Source organism: Mauremys reevesii, linkage group 3 (genome assembly GCF_016161935.1).
Source record: "Mauremys reevesii isolate NIE-2019 linkage group 3, ASM1616193v1, whole genome shotgun sequence".
In the NCBI taxonomy this organism is placed as follows: Eukaryota; Metazoa; Chordata; order Testudines; family Geoemydidae; genus Mauremys; species Mauremys reevesii.
This window is the reverse complement of record NC_052625.1, coordinates 43,029,526-43,048,539: the sequence shown is the minus strand read 5'-3', so window position 1 is coordinate 43,048,539 and position 19,014 is coordinate 43,029,526. Positions and strand designations below refer to the sequence as shown.

General features: G+C 44.8%; 1 protein-coding gene across 5 annotated transcripts in view; it reads right to left on the bottom strand.

Annotated features, from left to right (window-relative positions):
- Positions 1 to 19,014, bottom strand: part of HHAT (hedgehog acyltransferase) — a 365,126-nt gene that overhangs the window by 331,349 nt on the left and 14,763 nt on the right. For all 5 annotated transcript variants that reach the window (XM_039528544.1, XM_039528543.1, XM_039528546.1 and 2 more), the window contains exon 3: positions 13,036 to 13,103. In XM_039528544.1, the coding sequence (XP_039384478.1) occupies positions 13,036 to 13,103 (68 nt within the window). The remainder of the gene's footprint in view (positions 1 to 13,035; positions 13,104 to 19,014) is intronic.

The following is a 19,014-nucleotide window of genomic DNA, read 5'->3' as shown; positions in this document are numbered from 1 at the left end:
CAGGGTGCAGGGAGGGAGTAGCTAGGGGCTATGTGCAGGCAGGGGGTAGCTCAGGGTGCGGGGAGAGGGTGGCTAGGGGCTGTGTGCAGGCAGGAGAGGGTAGCTCAGGTGTAGGAGAAGGTAGCTAGGGGCTGTGTGCTGGCAGGGGGTAGCTCAGGGTGCAGGGAGGGGGTAGCTAGGGGCTATGTGCAGGCAGGGGGTAGCTCAGGGTGCGGGGAGGGGGTGGCTAGGGGCTGTGTGCAGGCAGGGGGTAGCTCAGGGTGCGGGGAGGGGGTGACTAGAGGCTGTGTGCAGGCAGGGAAGTAGCTCAGGGTGCAGGGAGGGGGTAGCTAGGGGCTGTGTGCAGGGAGAAGTTACTCAACTTGTGCAATAACCATGGTTCTTCGAGATGTGTCCCCCTGTGGGTGCTCCACTCTTGGTGTTGGGGTGTCCCTGCACTGGAGATCGGAGATTTCTCGCAGCACTACTCGGTCGGGGGAAGAGTGCGCACAGGAGTCTTCTTGTGTAGCCATTGGCACCTCCTGTAGCATGCTCCCCCAACTGTCCCCTCTGTTCCTTCTCTACTGCAGAGCTCGGCTGTGTGAACTCCAAAGTAGAGGGGAGGAGGGTGAGTAGTGGAGCACCCACAGGGACACACATCTCAAAGAACCATCGTTACTGCACAAGGTGAGAAACTTCTTCTTCGAGTGGTGTCCCTGTGGGTGCTCCACTCGAGGTGCTTGTAGAGCAGTACCCCACCAGGGATGGTAGGGGTTTGGAGTCATGTATAAGTGTGTGATGAGAGCACTGTAAGGCCAATGATAAGAGTCTGAGACGAGGCCTTGGGTGATAGCATAATGCCTGGCAAAACTGTGCTCCAATATCCAGGTTGCAGCTCTACAAATATCTATTAAGGGGACATTGTTCAAGAATGCAATCGATTTTGCCATGGCTCACGTTGAGTGGGATCAGATGCCCACGGGGGGTTCTTTGTGATGCAGGTGGTAGCAAGTTTGAATACAGGTAGAGACCCATTTGGAGAGTCTCTGGGTCGATATTGTAGAGCCTTTGGCTCACTCTGTTGTAGAGAAGAATAGTCTTGGTGACCTGCAGAATGGTTTAGTTCTGTCCAAGTAGAAGGCTACAGCCCATCTGACATCTAGCATGTGAAATGTTGCTTCTCAAGAGTCGTTATGTGGCTTGGGATAGAAGGCAGGTAAGTGTATGGTTTGGTTAATATGAAAATTTGTAGCCACTTTGGGCAAGAATTTTGGGTGAGGACGTAACATGATATTGTCTTTGGTAAACACCGTGTACCGTGGTTCGGGCATCAATGCTCCTATTTCACTGACACATCTGGCAGACGTGATTGCCACTAGGAATGCAACCTTCATTAACATATGAAAGGAACAAGCAGGTTGCTAGAGGTTCGAAGGGTGGTCTTGTGAGACATTTGAGCACAAGATTGAGATCCCATGTTGTGCAGGTTGGCGTACTTCTGGATACATGTTCTGTATACCTGCTAGAAAGCACCATGTAATCGGGTGAGCGAATACTGAAGCCCCTTCTACCTGTTCGTGGAGGGACGCGATGGCAGCAAGGTGTACTTTAATAGAGCTTATGGCTAACACCATTTCCTTCAGTTCTAGTAGGTAGTCTAGGATCCTAGATAGAGGTGCCATGGTCACATCCAGCTGTTTTTGCTGACACCAAAGGGAGAATCTTCTCCACTTGTGGTGGTAAGTATTTCTCATGGTGAGGTGACAGCTATTTAGTAATACCTGTTTTACTTTCTCCAAACAGTTCAATTCCCCATCTTGGAACCAGAGAGGAGCCAAACTTTGAGATGGAGTTTCGCTGGGTCTGCATGGAGCATCAGGCCCTTGTTCTGGGACAGGGGGTCTGTCCAGGAAGACAGTGGTTGTGGGGCACAGACTGCTAGACATGAGAGGTATGGAAACCAAGTCTGTCTGGGCCATGTGGGAACAATGAGTTGAGGATGTTTATGCTCGGGGAGGTCCTCCACAAGCTCTTGTATATTAGTATAGTTAGAGAAGTCTTAATTTGCTAGTAGAGCAGAATAGTTGGCAACTCCAGGCAGAAGAGTGGCTGACGAGTAGACTTTCTGCCCAAAGAGGTCCAGTCTCTTGTGTTCTTTATCTTCCAGTGAGGAGCGGAAATGAGGCTGTTTACTGTGCTGATTAACAGCCTCTATTTCAGAGAACAGGGTGTGAAAACAAAAATTCCATGCCTTTGGTTGGAACAAAGTATTTTCTGTCAGCCCGATGCCAGTGTTTGCTATATTACCTCCACAGGCTCCATTATAACCTCATCCACGGGGAGGGCAATCTTGGTCGATGATGCCGTTTGTAAGATTTTTAACAACTTATATTGTTTCTCCTGTACCTTGTGTAAGGCAATTTCTTGGCTGTTTGATACTCTTTTGTTGAGTTCTTGGAACTGTTTCAGGTCATCTGGTGTCGCAGGGGTAGACAGCGTCACTGCTTTGTCTGGTGCAGAAGATGAATGTGGGGCAGGAGGTGAATTATCCAGGTCTGCCTGAGATAGTAGCTCTTCCTCTTCTATCTCTGTCTCAGGGGGGTCAGAGGTTTCTCTGTGTGGTAACAATGGGTGTACTCTGGAACCTCTTCTGGCTGGGGAAGGGGGACCAAAATAGGGGTTCTGGTATGTGGACCAAGGACCCCATTGTGGCCATTGCATGGGGTAAGGTGGTAATGGGTAAGGCCAGTGCTCTGCATGCCAAGGCTGTGAATGCTTGGAGGGATGAGGCTTAGGCGTCACAGCGTTCCATGTAGGTCTCATCTGTGATGGGGATGAACATTGGGAGGAGAAGCGGTTGTCCTGCATGTCTGCTTCCTCACCATGATGCACGGAGTTTGGTGCAGGAGATGAAGGATGGTACCATGCTATGTAACTCAGGGAGTGTTCGGTGCCGAGCAGTGGTGACTGTGGTGCCGAAGAAACTGCTACGTCAGCAGGACAACGGAGTTGCGCTGGTCCCGCCTTGGGGTTGCGGTCGACTGTTGGAGTGCTGACCGGTGCCAGATTCGGCTTGTTAGGCAGCAGCAAGTTTTGGGTCGGTGCCAATGGCTGCAGCATTGATCACAGTGCTGCTGCCTGTGCCGTGCTCTGCACCGGGGTAGTCGGTGCCACGGAAGAGATTTGACGTCTCAGCTCTGGTGCCGCGCATTGGGGCTCAGCAGGGGTCCACTGAGGGACGGTGCCGGAAGAGCCCGGTGCCTCATAAGTTCTCACTCTGGATGAGTGGAGCACTGAGGGTAAAGACCTCACTGGGGAAGCTCTCTTTTTCTGAGACCCCCCTTGCTGGAGATATTGAAGCTCACTTCCTGACAGTTTTGGAAGTCAGAGCCTTATCAGAGCTCAGGGATCTCAGTTTATGAGACTCCCCGGAGGACATCTCTTGCAGAGGTTGGAGGGATTTCTCCAGCAGAAGCATTTTCAAGCGGAGCTCCCTATCACATCTTGCCCTTCATGTTAAGTTGGTGCAATGTATGCATTTCTGGGAGATATGAGTTTCGCCCAGACAGCAAATGCAGGATGTTTGACCACCAGAGACTGGCACTGGTTCACAGCAGGAGTCACACTTTTTAAATCCTGTTGAGCCCGGCATGACTGCAGTTAAGCCTCTCCCGCCTCTCAAGAGATAAGGCTGGGAGTTAATTGTAATCGTAAACTGTAGAAACTGTTCCCAAACGGGGGGAGTTAAGGAGAGAAAAAGTCTTCTTCTTTCTTCTCTTAAGAAAAACCTCTAAGAGGAACTAACAAAACTATGTAACTATGTATAGACTAAGACTAACTAAACAATGTGACTAAGTATAGACTAAAAAGAAGTTTCTATGTAACTTGTAATTTTTTTTTCCAGAAAGTATCAAAGAGAGCACTGCTGCGGAGCTTCGTCTGCAGCCGAGGGCAGTTGAGAAGGAACTGAGGGGATGAGACGACTCCTGTGCACACCTTTCCCCCAACCAAGTACTGCTGAGAGAAATCTCCGATCTCCGGCGCAGGAACGCACCGACCCCTAGAGTGGAGCACCCACATGGACACCACTCGAAGAAGTAGGGGATAGCTCAGGGTGCAGGGAGCCGTGGCATGGCACCACTCTGGCTCCTATGCACTCCAATGGGAGCTGCAGGAGCAGTGCCTGAGGATGGGGCAGGGTGCAGAGCCACCTGGCTGCACCTCTGCGTAGGAGCTGGAGAGGGGACATGCCACTGCTTCCGGGAGCCGCTTGAGGTAAGCGCCGCTCTGAGCCTGCACCCCCTAAGCCTCTCCCCATGCCCCAGCCCCCTGCCCCAGCCCTGATCCCCTTCCCGCTCTCCAAACCCCTCGATCCCAGCCTGGAGCACCCTCCTGCACCCCAAACCTCTCATCTCCAGCCCCACCCCAGAGCCTACATCCTCTCTTACACTCCAACCCCAATTTTGTGAGCATTCATGGCCTTCCATACAACTTCTATTCCCTCATGTTAACCTCGGGCCAAAACATTTGCCCACCCTGGTGTAAAGTCACCAGAGGCTCATCCTCCCCCAGATAATGTTATCTTCAGATCTGCACTAAGATGCAGAAAATCACCTTCATTATTTACAACATAAAGTTCTCTGGAAGGCTAGTACTCTTGATGGGGAAGACTAGTAGCAGAAGCTAGAATTGATCACTGGAGCCTACACCTGCTAAGCCAACCATACACTCCACAGAGTGGGACTGGGGGGTATCCAAGAGAAAACAACCTCTATGAATTATTGGTTTTACAGATCACTAGTACCATATCAACGTATGACTGGCACCAAGAATTGACTTCAAGTCTCCAGGAGTAAATATCTAGAAGCACATTAAAACTCTAAACCACCTATTCCCTCCTCATGGAGAACTTCAGAGAGGCTAATATAGATGTGGAAGCCTGTCATGGGGTCATGCCAACAAAATAGGCATGCCTCCCTCTGGTTCCCCTCCTTCAGAGTCCTCAGTAACCCTACACAAGCTTCCTGGTCACAATAACATCCCTCCTGGAATCCAGTTTATTAAAAAAACAGTCTAAATGGTCCATGACAGAAGTCTCAAAACATAGTCCATTTATCACCCCAATGCATGCAGTCCTTAAAATCCCAAGATATCTAGTCCCTCAATGCCTCTCATACCACACTCCATTTTCTGTCTCACCTGGGGTCTCTGTTGGTCCTCTCTAGTCCTTCTGCTAGTCCTTCCAGTTGGAATGCAACCCTGCTCTTTTCAGCAGGAACCCCCACAGCCTCACTGCTGGGAGCTCATCTTCTCCAGGGGAGCATCCCTCACTTCCTCTGGTCTTTTAACCTTTTTGCTCCGCAGAGGCCAAGAGGCAAGCCCTTCCACTGACTCCAGCCCTCTCTGTCCTTCATCAGCTTCAGCTTTGATCTCAGCAGGCAACTCCCTCTCCTGCTGTTTGGCCTTCAGCCCTGGTTCTCGGCCATGGGAAGGTTGGCCAGCAAACCCCTCTGTTGCTGTTCTACCTACAGTCTTCCACCTACAGCTTCTTTTAGAGTCTCCTCATCTCAATCAGCTCTCACCTGCTCTATGGCTAAGGTGCCATTTTTTAAATCCAAGTGGGGTCAGTGGACCAGTCACTATTAAGAGACCCACTGTCCCCCCTCTTATGGAGCCAAGCAATGTTTGAAAGAGCTTGTTTTGCAGATAGCCTTATTTCAGCTTTAGGTTCATTTTCCAGGGAACACCCATTAAACACAAAATTCTCTGAAGAAATTTAATTCAACACACTGCACAATCCTTTCTGCTAGTCCAGTGGTTTTCAACCTTTTTTCATTTGCAGACCAATACAAAATTTCAAATGGTGGTGCAGACCCCTTTGGAAATCTTAGACATAGTGGGCGGACCACCAGGGGTCCACCACAGGTTGAAAACCACTGTACTAGAAGTAGTCCTGCCAGAAATCTCTCCCCCGACTAGTGTTTAAGATTTCCAGATCTTTCACTGGTCAAGGGTAACAATTTTAAGTCACAAATACAAAATTAATAAAAATACATTTTGGAACAGATTGAGACTTGGGGTAGGTGCATGCACAGAGGAGTAAGAACCCACCTTACCCTGCACTTGGGTCCAGGCACACAGGATTAAGCTATGTTCTTGCTTACTCCCTCCCTGGAGCAGCTGGACAGGGAGGGAGAGAGGAATGGTCAGAGTCTGGGCTTCCTCCCACTACTCCCTGGCCTGTACAGATATCTATCTAAGGTTCTTATATGACCCCCCTCGCCATAGTACCAGAGCACCGCAGAATCTTTAATATATTTATCCTCACAACACCCCAGAGGAAATGTTAACATCCCCATTTTACAGGTGGGAAACCAAAGCTCAGAGAGATCAAGTGACTTGCCCAAGGTCACGCAGAAAGTCTGTGGTGGAGCAGGGACTTTACCTCCGGTCTCCCAACTTGTCAGCTAGTGCCCTAACCACAGGACCATCCTTTCTCTCTGTTCAGCCAGCGAGGCCCTGATCCCTCAATCTGTTCCACACAGGCAAAGCCCAAAGTCTGCACTGAGCCCTGTTGAGTTCAGTGAGGCTCCATGGAAGCACACAGATCCACATGCACAGAACTGTTTGCAAGACTGAGACCTTAGTCCCCAATCTCACAAAAAACTTAGCCATGTGGTTTACTTTATGCCCTATGAGCAGTTCCACTGAATAGTCAATGAGCCTATTCAGAAAGCAGAACATTAAGCATGCACGTATGTCTTTGAGGGATCAGGGCCAGAGCTAGTTTCCTTGTGTGTGCAGGTCACAGAAACAGGGGAAAGAAAGTCATCCAAAATAACAGGAAAATGTGAGCATAAAGCCACATTAATAGACTGGGGAACTAAGGTGCAGGTATAGTACCTCAAACTACTTTTAACTACTTTTTTAGACTGCCTAGTTTTTAAGTTACTGGTGTCCCTTTGAGCTCTTCCTTGCCTATTTTTTGTCCTGAATACTAAGACTGAGTACATCCTCAATGCTCCCAGTCTCTATTGATTCAAAGCTGACACACCCAAATCTCTTACAGATCTCTGGTCTTGCTCCTGGCCCTGTTCCCCCATAGGAACAGAATGCAAAGTATAATCACCTTTATTTCTTGACATTAAAAAAATATTCTTGGTCTATTCTTAACCAATACTGTGATTTCACTATGAATTATTATTCTATTTCTGCTGACCTTTGAAAAAGTAGAAATAGATTTATTTCCATGCACTGCCAAGTTCAAATTGGGTAATCAACTGCTTTTATACTGCTTCTCTGAGTTAATAAGAGACTTGCATTTATATGTTCCAATTTACAATTGCAGCTTTCTGTGAAGATAAACATTTGTATTCTGCAGCTATGGCTGCAATAGTCTCTGTTTTTTTGTTGTATTGTGTCAAGTTCTTAACATGTCAGGTAAGAAATCTAACCAGGAGAAAGGAACAGAAACAACATTAGCAGGTAAAAACACAAGTTCTTCATGGTAATAAGAACATCTCAACTCACTTACCCCCTTAAACTTTACACTTTCTAGTCTCCGGGTCCTAATCTCAGATACTTAGAATGTATTTACTCTTAGTTCCTACATGACCAGAGGAGTCAGGATTTTGCCCTTTCAGCATCTTAAATGAACATCAGCATGAGGATGCATAGAAGGGTCTTGTTAAAGGTGTATTTTATTACAGTTCTGTATATGGGCTTGAGAGTCAACTCCACTTTACAGATAATGAGGTCTTGACCTAAATACAACTGCACAATTTAAACGAGCTCTTACTCAGCCCAAAGGACAAATAACAATGTCCTCAGTGGATGCTATGCCAAAAATTGCAACTACCTAAAGGCTGCATTAAAAACAATAAAAAGAAACACACACAAAAACTGGGGGAAACGAAACAGGGAAACTTCTTTGGAGCAGCAAGAATAATAGGGATAAGAGCATCTCTTCTCTTTTCTGTAACCCCTACAGAAGAGATGTGTCTACAGCCAGGTCCACACTACAAAGTGTTTTCAGAATGGCTAGGTCAGTCATTAGTGTGGAATAAACTACACTCAACACCTAACATAGCTATGCTACCAAAATCCCCAGTATAGATACAATTATGGCAGCAGAAGAATGCTTCTGTCGGCATAGCTAATGTCATTCAGAGAGATGGAATTACTGTACAGAAAAACTTCTTCTGTCAGCATAAACTGCATCTACACAAGGGGGCTCTGCTGGTATAACTTTATCAGTATAGCTTTACCATCAAAGCCCATGTCATGTAGAAAAGGCCTACATGTTTCTGTTCCTAAAAGCCAAATCCTGAACCCTCTCCCATACCCACAGCATGGAGGACTCTAAACACACTGGAATGTTAAGTAATCAGTATAATACATACATAACCTATAGATCAGGCTACAATCACATATAGCTTCTTCTGCAGGAACAACCGTCTTATGCTGATGTAAACAGCATGAATCAGAGGAAGAATCTCTGCTGTGACAGATTGTGCTGGCAGTTTCCAATGAGAGCAGAGCATGGAGAAGACAGCAAAAGCTGGAAGTGCCACAAAGCACATGCCATTCTTGAAGGACTAATTTCGTAATATACAGAAACTCCTAATTCAGAAAAGAGTATTGCAACGCACTTTACATCAGGTGACACCTTAAAACAATGCAGAAACTGAAGCTGGTGCTGAATATGGCAGCTCATTTGTTAAGCAGGGCATCTGGCTGGGAGCACATGACACCAGTGCTTAGGGCCGGCTTTAGGGTGATTCAGCCAATTCCCTGGAATCGGGCCCCATGCCCCTAAGAGGGCCCCACAACATCCCGAAAGAGCTGCCGCTGAAGTCCCACCACTGTCTTTGGCGGCAGCTCAATCACTGCCGTGGAGGAAGGTCCCTCCGCCAAAATGCCACTGAAGGCACCGGCAGCTGATTGAGCTGCCGCCGCCTACAGTGCTGGGACTTTGGCGGCAGCTCAATCGGCTGCCGGTGCCTTTGGCAGCATTTCGGCAGAGGGACCTTCCTCTGCGGCAGCGATTGAGCTGCTGCCAAAGACAACGGCAGGACTTCAGTGGCAGCGCCTTCAAATCGGGCTCCGCGGTGCCTAAAGCCGGCCCTGCCAGTGCTCTGGGATCTGCTAGCTGCCTATTGGTCTCCAGGTGTAGTTCAAGGTGTTGGCCTTCACCTATAGAACTCTAAATGGCCTGGAACCAGTCCACATGAGGGATGACCTCTCTCCCTGTGCCATAGTGGCATAGCTGTGGTTAGTAGGGACACTCAAGCTGGATCCACCTCATTATTAAAGAGAAGAAGCTGTCGGTCAGGACTGTGGATCTTACTCCCCATTTGGACCAAAACAGTATGGAGTTGAAACCTTCTGGGCACAATATAAAAAGCATTTGTTTGACAGGTTCTGGGGGAAGGTTGAGAGCATGTTCATGGTAGGGGAAGAGGAGATTCAAGGGACTCTTCTGTTCCTTTGATTTATGGGCTGGCTAAGTTAATCTGATACCTATGTCCAAGTATTTCATGATGCTCGGTGCTCAGCACTGTGTTACTCCAAGTGTTATGACACCTGCAGCTTTTGTCTGAGCATTTACTGTTGTTTAAATCTGAAGAAATAATAAAGCACTCCGTGCAGAAGGTGAGCATGAGGCCTATGGACTACATAAGCACCGAGTGATTTCACCCAAAGGCAATATTAACTTGACTCTATCGATCTATCGATGGCAGCCGGTATCAAGCGGAATGCCCCAACGGTCTGTCCTGGGGCCAGTTTTGTTCAATATCTTCATTAACGATCTGGAGGATGGCATGGATTACACCCTCAGCAAGTTTGCAGATGACACTAAACTGAGAGGAGTGGTAGATACGCTGGAAGGTAGGGATAGGATACAGAGGGACCTAGACAAATTGGAGGATTGGGCCAAAAGAAATTTGATGAGGTTCAACAAGGACAAGTGCAGAGTTCCCTGCAGTGCTACAGACTAGGGACTGAATGGCTAGGCAGCAGATCTGCAGAAAAGGAAATAGGGGTTACAGTGGATGAGAAACTGGATATGAGTCAACAGTGTGCCCTTGTTGTCAAGAAGGCAGCAGGCTAACGGCATTTTGGGCTGCATAAGTAGGAGCATTGCCAGCAAATCGAGGGACATGAGCATTCCCCTCTATTCGGCATTGGTGAGGCCTCATCTGGAGTATTGTGTCCAGTTTTGGGCCCCACACTATAAGAAGGATGTGGAAAAATTGGAAAGAGTCCAGCGAAGGTCAACAAAAATGATTAGGGGGCTGGAGCACATGACTTATGAGGAGAGACTGAGGGAACTGGGATTGTTTAGTCTGCAGAAGAGAAGAATGAGGGGGATTTGATAGCTGCTTTCAACTACCTGAAAGGGGGTTCAGAAGAAGATAGATCTAGACTGTTCTCAGTGGTACCAGATGACAGAACAAGAAGTAATGGTCTCAGGTTGCAGTGAGGGAGGTTTAGTTTAGATATTAGGAAAAACTTTTCACTAGGAAGGTGGTGAAACACTGGAATGGGTTACCTAGGGAGGTGATGGAATCACCTTTCTTAGAGGTTTTTAAGGCCCGGCTTGACTAAGCCCTGGCTGGGATGATTTAATTGGGGTTGGTCCTGCTTTGAGCAGGGGGTTGAACTAGATGACCTCCTGAGGTCCCTCCCAACCCTCATATTATATAATTCTATGATCTCTGAGAAGAGTGTATTAAACATGAAGTGGGGACAAGGACCACTGTGCAGTGAGGGTGTGGCCACGAGTAGGTCAGGCCCAACCTTTAGGATCTGCATTTTTAAAGGGGGTTGAGAAGCCCTAATATTAACAGAAATGTTTTTAGATTTTTAAAATACTTTGTTCCTGGTTGGTGTTTCAGACGGTCTCCTCATGCCATGGCACAATGTCTCATTGGCTTATCATCATCCCCCTGTGGCTGTCACACAGACATGAGGCAGCTATTACTTTCACATGACTTTCTTCATACTGTTAACAAGGAAAAAGCTAATTTATGTTCAATGATATCCCTACCTATATGCCCAAACCATGTTACATGATTAAATGTGTTAAAAAAATAAACTAACAACTAGTCAATCAATCTAAAAAATATTGTTACAAGTAGTTTGAATTACTACATCAGCACCTGAGCGCCCCAGTCTATTACTGTGGCCTTACATTCACATATTCCTATTGTCAAAGATGATTCTCTCTCCCATTGCTGGGTAAAAGATCCACACAAACAGAGGAAACGAACAATGGCCCTGAGCCCACAAAGATTTATGCACATGCTTAACATTCTGCTTTTTTAGTTGCGCCCATTGACTTCAATGCAATTGGTCATAGGACACAAAATAAAGCAGGTGTCTACGTTTTTGCAAGATTGGGGTCTGAGGCCTCAATCTTGTAAACAGCTCTGTGTGTGTGTACATCCATGTGCCCGCACAGAGCCTCACTGAACCCAACAAGGCTCCATGCAGGCACTGGGGTTTGCCCACTTGGGACAGACTGCAGGTTCAGGGTCCACCTGACTAAGAGAGGAAGGCTGGTCCAGTGGTTAAGGTACTAGCCAACAAGTTGAGAGACTGGGGGTCAGGTCCCTGCTCCACCACAGACTTCTTGGGTGACTTTGGGCAAGTCACTTAGCCTCGCTTGGTCTCAGTGCTCCATCTGTAAAATGGAGATAACAGCATTCTCTACCTCACATGGGTGTTGTGACAAGAAATACATTTCAGCTTCTTAGGTGCTCAGATACTACAGTTATGGAGGCCATGTAAGAGCCTAAGACAGACAGAACAATGTAAACAAGGAGGGAAAATACACATTTTTTTTCTTTTCTCTGTCTCGGATAAAATAATCTTTAGCTTTACTTGTAACAGAAGTAGAAAATTTTCAAAGAGAAATGTGATTTTTAAATTAATAGTGTTTCTTTAAACATTTATGCTGCAAAAATGATTGCCCAGCAAGCTAGACTGAAAACCAGTGTAGGGTGACTCTGATGCTCAAACATAAATTTAATAAATTCATGAACAGAATTATCCGATGGGGCTGCCTGCAATCGCAAGGGACTGGACTTGATGTTCCTTCCAGTCCCACACCCTAAGCAAAGCCATTATCCAAACAAGCAAATGACAAGCAAGAAGGAAAAGCGCTGCTGAGGGTGTATAGGGAAGCCAATGCTTTTTAGGAAAACATTGACACCAGAGATTAAGTCATTCTGCTGCTAACATGTACGAAAGGCAGCAACCAAGAGAAAAACTACAATACAAATTTCTAGATCAGGTCACATTGCATCAGGTAAGCCATTTTTCCTCTTGAGGGATGGAAAAACTCAGGCGATAACATTTTTTTTTTTTACACTATTGATGGAGCTTGCAATTCTAAATCAGTATCTAGGACTGGCAAATATCTCCTTTTTGTCAGTATTCCACGCCTGCCACTGAAAATGAAGTTGGAGAGGCAGGGCATGGAGAGGAAAGTGTGCTAGCAAAGAACCACTTTTAACTAATTTATTTTGATTAAAAACATTGGGCCAGAATTCCTTCCCTCCCACTGCAAAACCTGTGGAAAAAGAGCTGAAGGGAAGGAATCCTCCTGTCACACTGGAGGATGCACTTTCCTATGTATTTTTACACATAGAAAAGATGCTTTACATCATTTTAGAATATAGTATATTTATACTTATTAGTTTCTCTCCCTCTGAGTTCTGTGTTCTTGGACTCAAAATATTAAAGGTGCCTGGCTTTACAGAGGGAGGGAGGCAAATAATAGGATCCATAAAAATCTGAGTAACTCTTTAAAATACCTCTAAAATAATACTCAACTGAGGAGAGGGAACACATTTTACAACACATAATAATTCACAGAATATAGTAATCTGTGCCAAGTGTCCTACCTAGGAGCAGAACATTCTTTAATACAGTAATCATAAAAGTTGGTCACAATCCACTTGAAGAAGACTTCAACTGAATTGCTAGAGATATGAATTTACACTAAACTTATAAACTAAAATGATCAGTAATATTCATTGACCTTACCTTTTTAAGTCCCCAAAACAAAGTATCTTTTTCCAATTCAAATTCTCTTTCAAGTTCCTCTTCATATTCTGCCAAGAATAATACCCCCCATTAATAACAGCTCACCAAAAAAAAATAAGAGTCAATGGGCCTGCAGTGTTAGTTTTTAAACAGTATGAAATTCTTTGTATCTACCTGAAAAACAAACACACAGCAAGTGGAAAGAGAGGTTCTTTAAGCAGGAAGAAATCAAGAAGGGTAAGGAGGCAGAATCCACCCCCAATCTTTAGGTCTGAACAAAATAGTCACTACTGTAGTCCCTGGTCTTTGATCCTTGCACATCCCCAATTACTGGCTGATGTATGCATACAACCATGGACCACTGATGCTGTCCCTGATCCATGCAGGGCTGGCATGCAGAGTAACCCAACTCCACCATACATTCTGCATGCTGAATCTCCATGTACTGACTGCACAGTTACTCAATCCTCACACAGTGGAGCACATGGTTCTGCTGAGTTGGAGGCCTTCCACAGCCTTTCATCCTTAATGCATGTTTTATTCTATTTCTAAAGAAAAAACATGAAAATACGTTGGCTCATGGTCTGTTTCAGTGCAGACAATCACTTCCATGACCGAAATCTAAGCACCAGTGTGATACTATGCTCCCCAGTGTAGAAAAAGATGAGAGAAGGCAGAGGAAGGATTTTTTTGTCTTATACTAAATATCACCACAATTGATGATTTAATACATATACATACACACACATACACATATCCCTAAACTCTATTTAAAGTATGAACTAGTCACAGTCATTGATCACAAATATCACTAGAGACCTCATTTTGGTTTTTTTTAAAAGATGGGGGGGGCATATATTCTGCAAAAAGCAGATATAACCCATGAAATATCTAGCTGGTTCAGCTGAACTATTCCCACAAGTGCATCCCAATCAAACTAACTGTCCTCAAAGCCCACTTCAGATTCCGGCTGGTGAGAGGCTGCCTCAGAAATTCAAGTGTTTAAATATGCTTAGTTCAGAAAATGCTTGAAGTGAAAGGCTAAATCCCTGATGAATCACGCCTCAGCTTTTCTGTGAAACTTCAATATCTATCTAAAGTTCAAGAGAACAAAGTTTCTGCCTCTGACTTTGTGACACACAAGATAAATCGGGGCGTGGGGGGGGGAGATGCAGTCTTTTCTTATCTAGGAAAATTTCCCTCTTAACTCTAAGACCCTCTTAATCCAGTACTACCGGGTACAGAACACCTATGAAAATACTTTTACAGGTTGTACTGGAATGGGAGCAAGCTTCCATAGAAGCAGCCTTGGAAACATGCTGTTCCATAGGTATACATAAAACCTTGTCTCCCTATAACAATAATAATGCTTAGTATTTAGATAGCACTTTATATGTTCAAAGCACTGCAGAGACATTAAGGTCTTAATTAATCAGTTTTTGCAACACCCCCGGGAGGTAAACAGGTCAGTATTATCCCTTATTTACAGATGGAAAGACAGACAGAAAGGTGACAGAACCTCAAAGCCACAGACCAAGAAAGCGAAAGAAGCAGGATTAGAACTCTAGCCATTCCAGTGAAACACGTCAGCTTCCATGTGTTAAATCAATTTAATTAACTACGAGACCTAGAGTGTTGAGAGCATTCTCTTCAAATGGCTTCCCTATGCTCTTCAATGGTTTCTATTTCACCTTTTAATTACATCATATTCAGATTCCTAGAGAAACCAAGACAGAATGGATTCTCTTCTTCCAAAACTGCAATTATGGTCAAAAGTTACATTGCCCACTACTTGGCAATTAACTGTGCACACAGCTGGCCTGTATAACTGGGTGATCTTCTCATTGTTGTTCTTCTTCCCTCTATTGTTTGTTGCATCTTTTCTTAATTTATACCCTGATCCTGCAAACTGCTCCAAGTGGGTGAACTCTTGTGCCTTTACAAAGCCTCTAGCCCAGGGGTAGGCAACCTATGGCATGTGCGCCGAAGGCGGCAAGCGAGCTGATTTTCAGTGGAACTCACACTGCCTGGGTCCTGGCCACCAGGCTGGGGGGCTCTGCATTTTAATTTAATTTTAAATGAAGCTTCTTAAACATTTTAAAAACCTTTTTTACTTTACATACACCAATAGTTTAGTTATATATTATAGACTTATAGAAAGAGACCTTCTAAAAACGTTAAATTGTATTACTGGCACGCGAAACCTTAAATTAGAGTGAATAAATGAAGACTCGACACACCACTTCTGAAAGGTTGCTGACCCCTGCTCTAGCCAATAAAGCTTTGTGTGCGGGCAAGGGTCCTCTCACACAGACAGCTTGCAGAGCAAGAGCATTAGACTGTGAGCAGTTTAGAGCAGTGATCTCATCTTCCTGTGTGTTTCACAATTGGGTGCTGATGCTGATTGGAGCTCTGGGTGCTACCATAATACAAATAATAAATTAGAATAATAATTAAACAGAAAGCAAAGATTAATTGGTACTGTAGCAATTCACAAAGCAAGTCCTGGTCTACCTGAGGTTAATAAAGAGGCAACAAAAACACTCAGCATAATATTAGCAAACTGTAGAGAAAACAGCATGGTTTTATTTTAACCTCCAAGACCGAAAAAGCCATCCATGGGGCACACTCTGAACGCAATAGCAAGGGATTCAACTAAGTCTTATCTAGTTTTCGCTATCTTTCTATACAAAAAGATTTTGGTGCTAGGAATTATAATCTAAAATGAAATTCAACTGTTATGATATAGGTTGGGTTTATTTTACTAATTATAAAATGTAAAGTATATACTGGTCTTCATTTCCAGTGTTTTTAAGCCTGTTTGATATCTCCCTCTAGTGGGAAAAATAAGACACAAGACTTTTATATGACTGCAATAAAAATAATGATCTTGTAAACCTTTACAGAGAATATATCATGAAGAATCAGTTATTTTGAAGTGCTTCAGTTTACCATCTTGATAATTAACTAGATCCTGCACACTCTTACACACAAGCTTCACTTTACTCATGTGAGTAGTCCCATTGATATCAGTGGAACTACTCTCATGAACAACATTTAGCACAGGAGTAAGATTGCAAGATGTGGGCCTTACTTAGCATAAAATGTGTGACTAATTAAAATGCAGTAGAATTCAAGATTTATTTCTCTATCGATATTTCCTCTAAGCAGGAGTTCCTCTTTAACCATTAAAGTGTAAATTTATTTACATTAAAATACCCAAAATATAAGAGCCAAATCATATTTATTATTTCTAAATGTTAAAACTGTACCCATCACTTCTCTCTGAGTACACATACAACTCTAGATAATAGAAAAGCAACATAAAGATAGCTAAAAAGTAAATTTCCTTCATAAAATATGAGAGTATAAATACACCTTTCTCAAGTGTTCATGTAAAAGCTTTCATGGGCACACACATTAATTATAGGGTTTACTGTCCTCTGGTGGAAAAAAAAACAACTCCCCTTCCCAAGATATTTAAATGTTAAGGATTCTTTAGTTTCACTAATATAAAGAAACAGGAGTAAGGAAATTGACCATCCACTCTCCTATCTACCACAGAGGTTGGGGCTCCAGGAGTTTTTAATGTTAAAATCCTTCTTGTTCTAGTTTCATGAAGTGGTTTTCAAAACTGATTAGAGAAGAAAAATGACTAAAAATGAGACCACTGCTCATTACTGTCCGTTGGTGATTTCCCCTGCACACAACGGAATTTAAAGCGTTATTCCGCTCTCACGTAAAACGGTTTGAATTTTAAACTGGAAAAAACAAGCACACCAACAAACAAAAAGAAATCACACACCTCCTGCATCAAGGTTTGATGAAGCAAATGGATAACGGGGTTTCCTAAATACATAAATCTCTGTGAAAAATAGTAGTAGCGGCAATATTGCAATCTGTCAAATCTATTTTGTTAGTTCCAGAAATTCATAAAGAAACCTCAAGGTACTCTTCATGCAACTGGATACATTGTGGAAGACTTGAAAAATGTTTCCTTGTTCAGAAGCAAGTTGGTGAGTATGGTTGTGAATGAGTATTATTCCAAGGGTATCAAGTATCAGAGGGGTAGCCGTGTTAGTCTGGATCTGTAAAAGCAGCAAAGAGTCTTGTGGCACCTTGTAGACTAACATCTGTTAGTCTATAAGTTTCACCCACGAAAGCTCATGCTCCCAAACGTCTGTTAGTCTATAAGGTGCCACAAGACTCTTTGCTGCTATTCCAAGGGTAGAGCATGTCAGATGACACATTCCTGTGTAGCGCTTAATTCGATTTTCATGGATCAACTGCGAGGTAGTGCAGACGCAGTGTTGCGTAACTTGACTTAGTTGGCCTCCAGATGGTGTCCCACAATGCTCATCTGTGAGCATTCTGGAGATCATTCTCAACTCTACTGCACTGCAGCCTGGTACACAGGAAACAGCCCCTCCCCTGCTAAAGCCCCAGGAATTTTTGATTTCCCATTTCCTGTTTGATCAGCATTGGGAGCATGCCAGCTTGAGCACAGCTGATCATGGAGACTACATGCCCCAAACGCACTCCAGCATGGTCTCCACAGGAGGTGGGGGATCTCATCGCTGTGTGGGGAGAAGCATCTGTGCAGGCAGAGCTCCAATCCAGCAGAAGAAACGCTGACATCTATGCAAAGATTACTTGTAGAACGGGGGAGAAGGGCTACACGAGGGACACATAGCACTGCCGTGTGAAAATACAAGAACTTCGCCAAGCGTATCAGAAGGCAAAGGAGGCGAACAGTCGTTCTGGTGCTGAACCCCACACATGCCAGTTCTACAACGAGCTGCATGCGATTCTCGGGGGTGACCCTACCAGCACCCCGACAAGCAACGTGGACACTTCACAGGTGTGTGAGTCTAGGGACAACAAGGAGGATGATATGGTGGATGAGGAAGAAGAGGAGGAGAATGGGACACAGTCAAGCGGTGGATCCATTCTCCCCAAGAGCCAGGAAATATTTTTAACCCTGGAGCCTGGTGGGTTGCAGGACATCACAGTGGCCAACCGTGATGCCGGGGAAGGCACCCCTGGTGAATGTACAGTTTACAATCAAAGTCCAGTTCAACTTTAGAGGGCACACGCATTCGGTGGTATTGCATGTTTACTGTGAAGAAAAAGCAAGGTGCTGTGGTTCTCTGCTTACAAGAGACCACTCCAGCTACGCAACGGGTGGCCCCCAGAAAAGACTGTTTATGTGGACTGGGATAGCCCAGGAATCTTCCATGGATATCTCTAGGAAACTTTCTTGGAGGTACTCTGCAATCCTTTGCAAAAGGTTTCTGGGCAGGGCAGTCTTATTTCTTCCACCATGGTAGGACACTTTCCCATGCAACTCCTGAATTAATTCTGCTGGCATCATTGTGGTACACAGCATAGCAGCATAAGGACCAGGTCTATACCCAGACATTTGCAGCATATCCTTCCTTTCCGCCTGTTACCCTAAGGAGACTGATATCACACAGGGTCACCTAAGGAAAACAGGGGACGTTTTCATTAAAAGTGCTCTTACAAGAAAAAAAAAAAAAAGGGCATGTAGACCCACCCACCCCCACATTCCAGATCGCCAAACCAAGCAGCCACTAATGTGCCTTTAATGTGCTTGGCATGGGTTGGCAAGTAGTTTAAAGTGGCTGATAGGTGACTAGGGCCCCACATGAGAGATTCTGCAATTTGGGAGTGAAAACGTCCCCTCCCCTCCCAGCCCCATTCATAAACAGCTTCCCGTGGTGCTATGGGGAAGGGCCACTGTTCGACTAACTACCTCTACTCCCAACATGCTCCTGCAAGAGACTTCATCAAAAGTGCGGTCACCCATGACCTGAGGGGCCCTACTCGCCATGGCTGGAGCAGCAAAATGGCACAGCAAATGGTTACAGATTCTGATTATGTTATGGCTTGCACGTAGAGTAATAAGGTTTTGGGTTTTGTTTTGGGTTTTTTGTTTGTTTGTTTGTTTGTTTTATG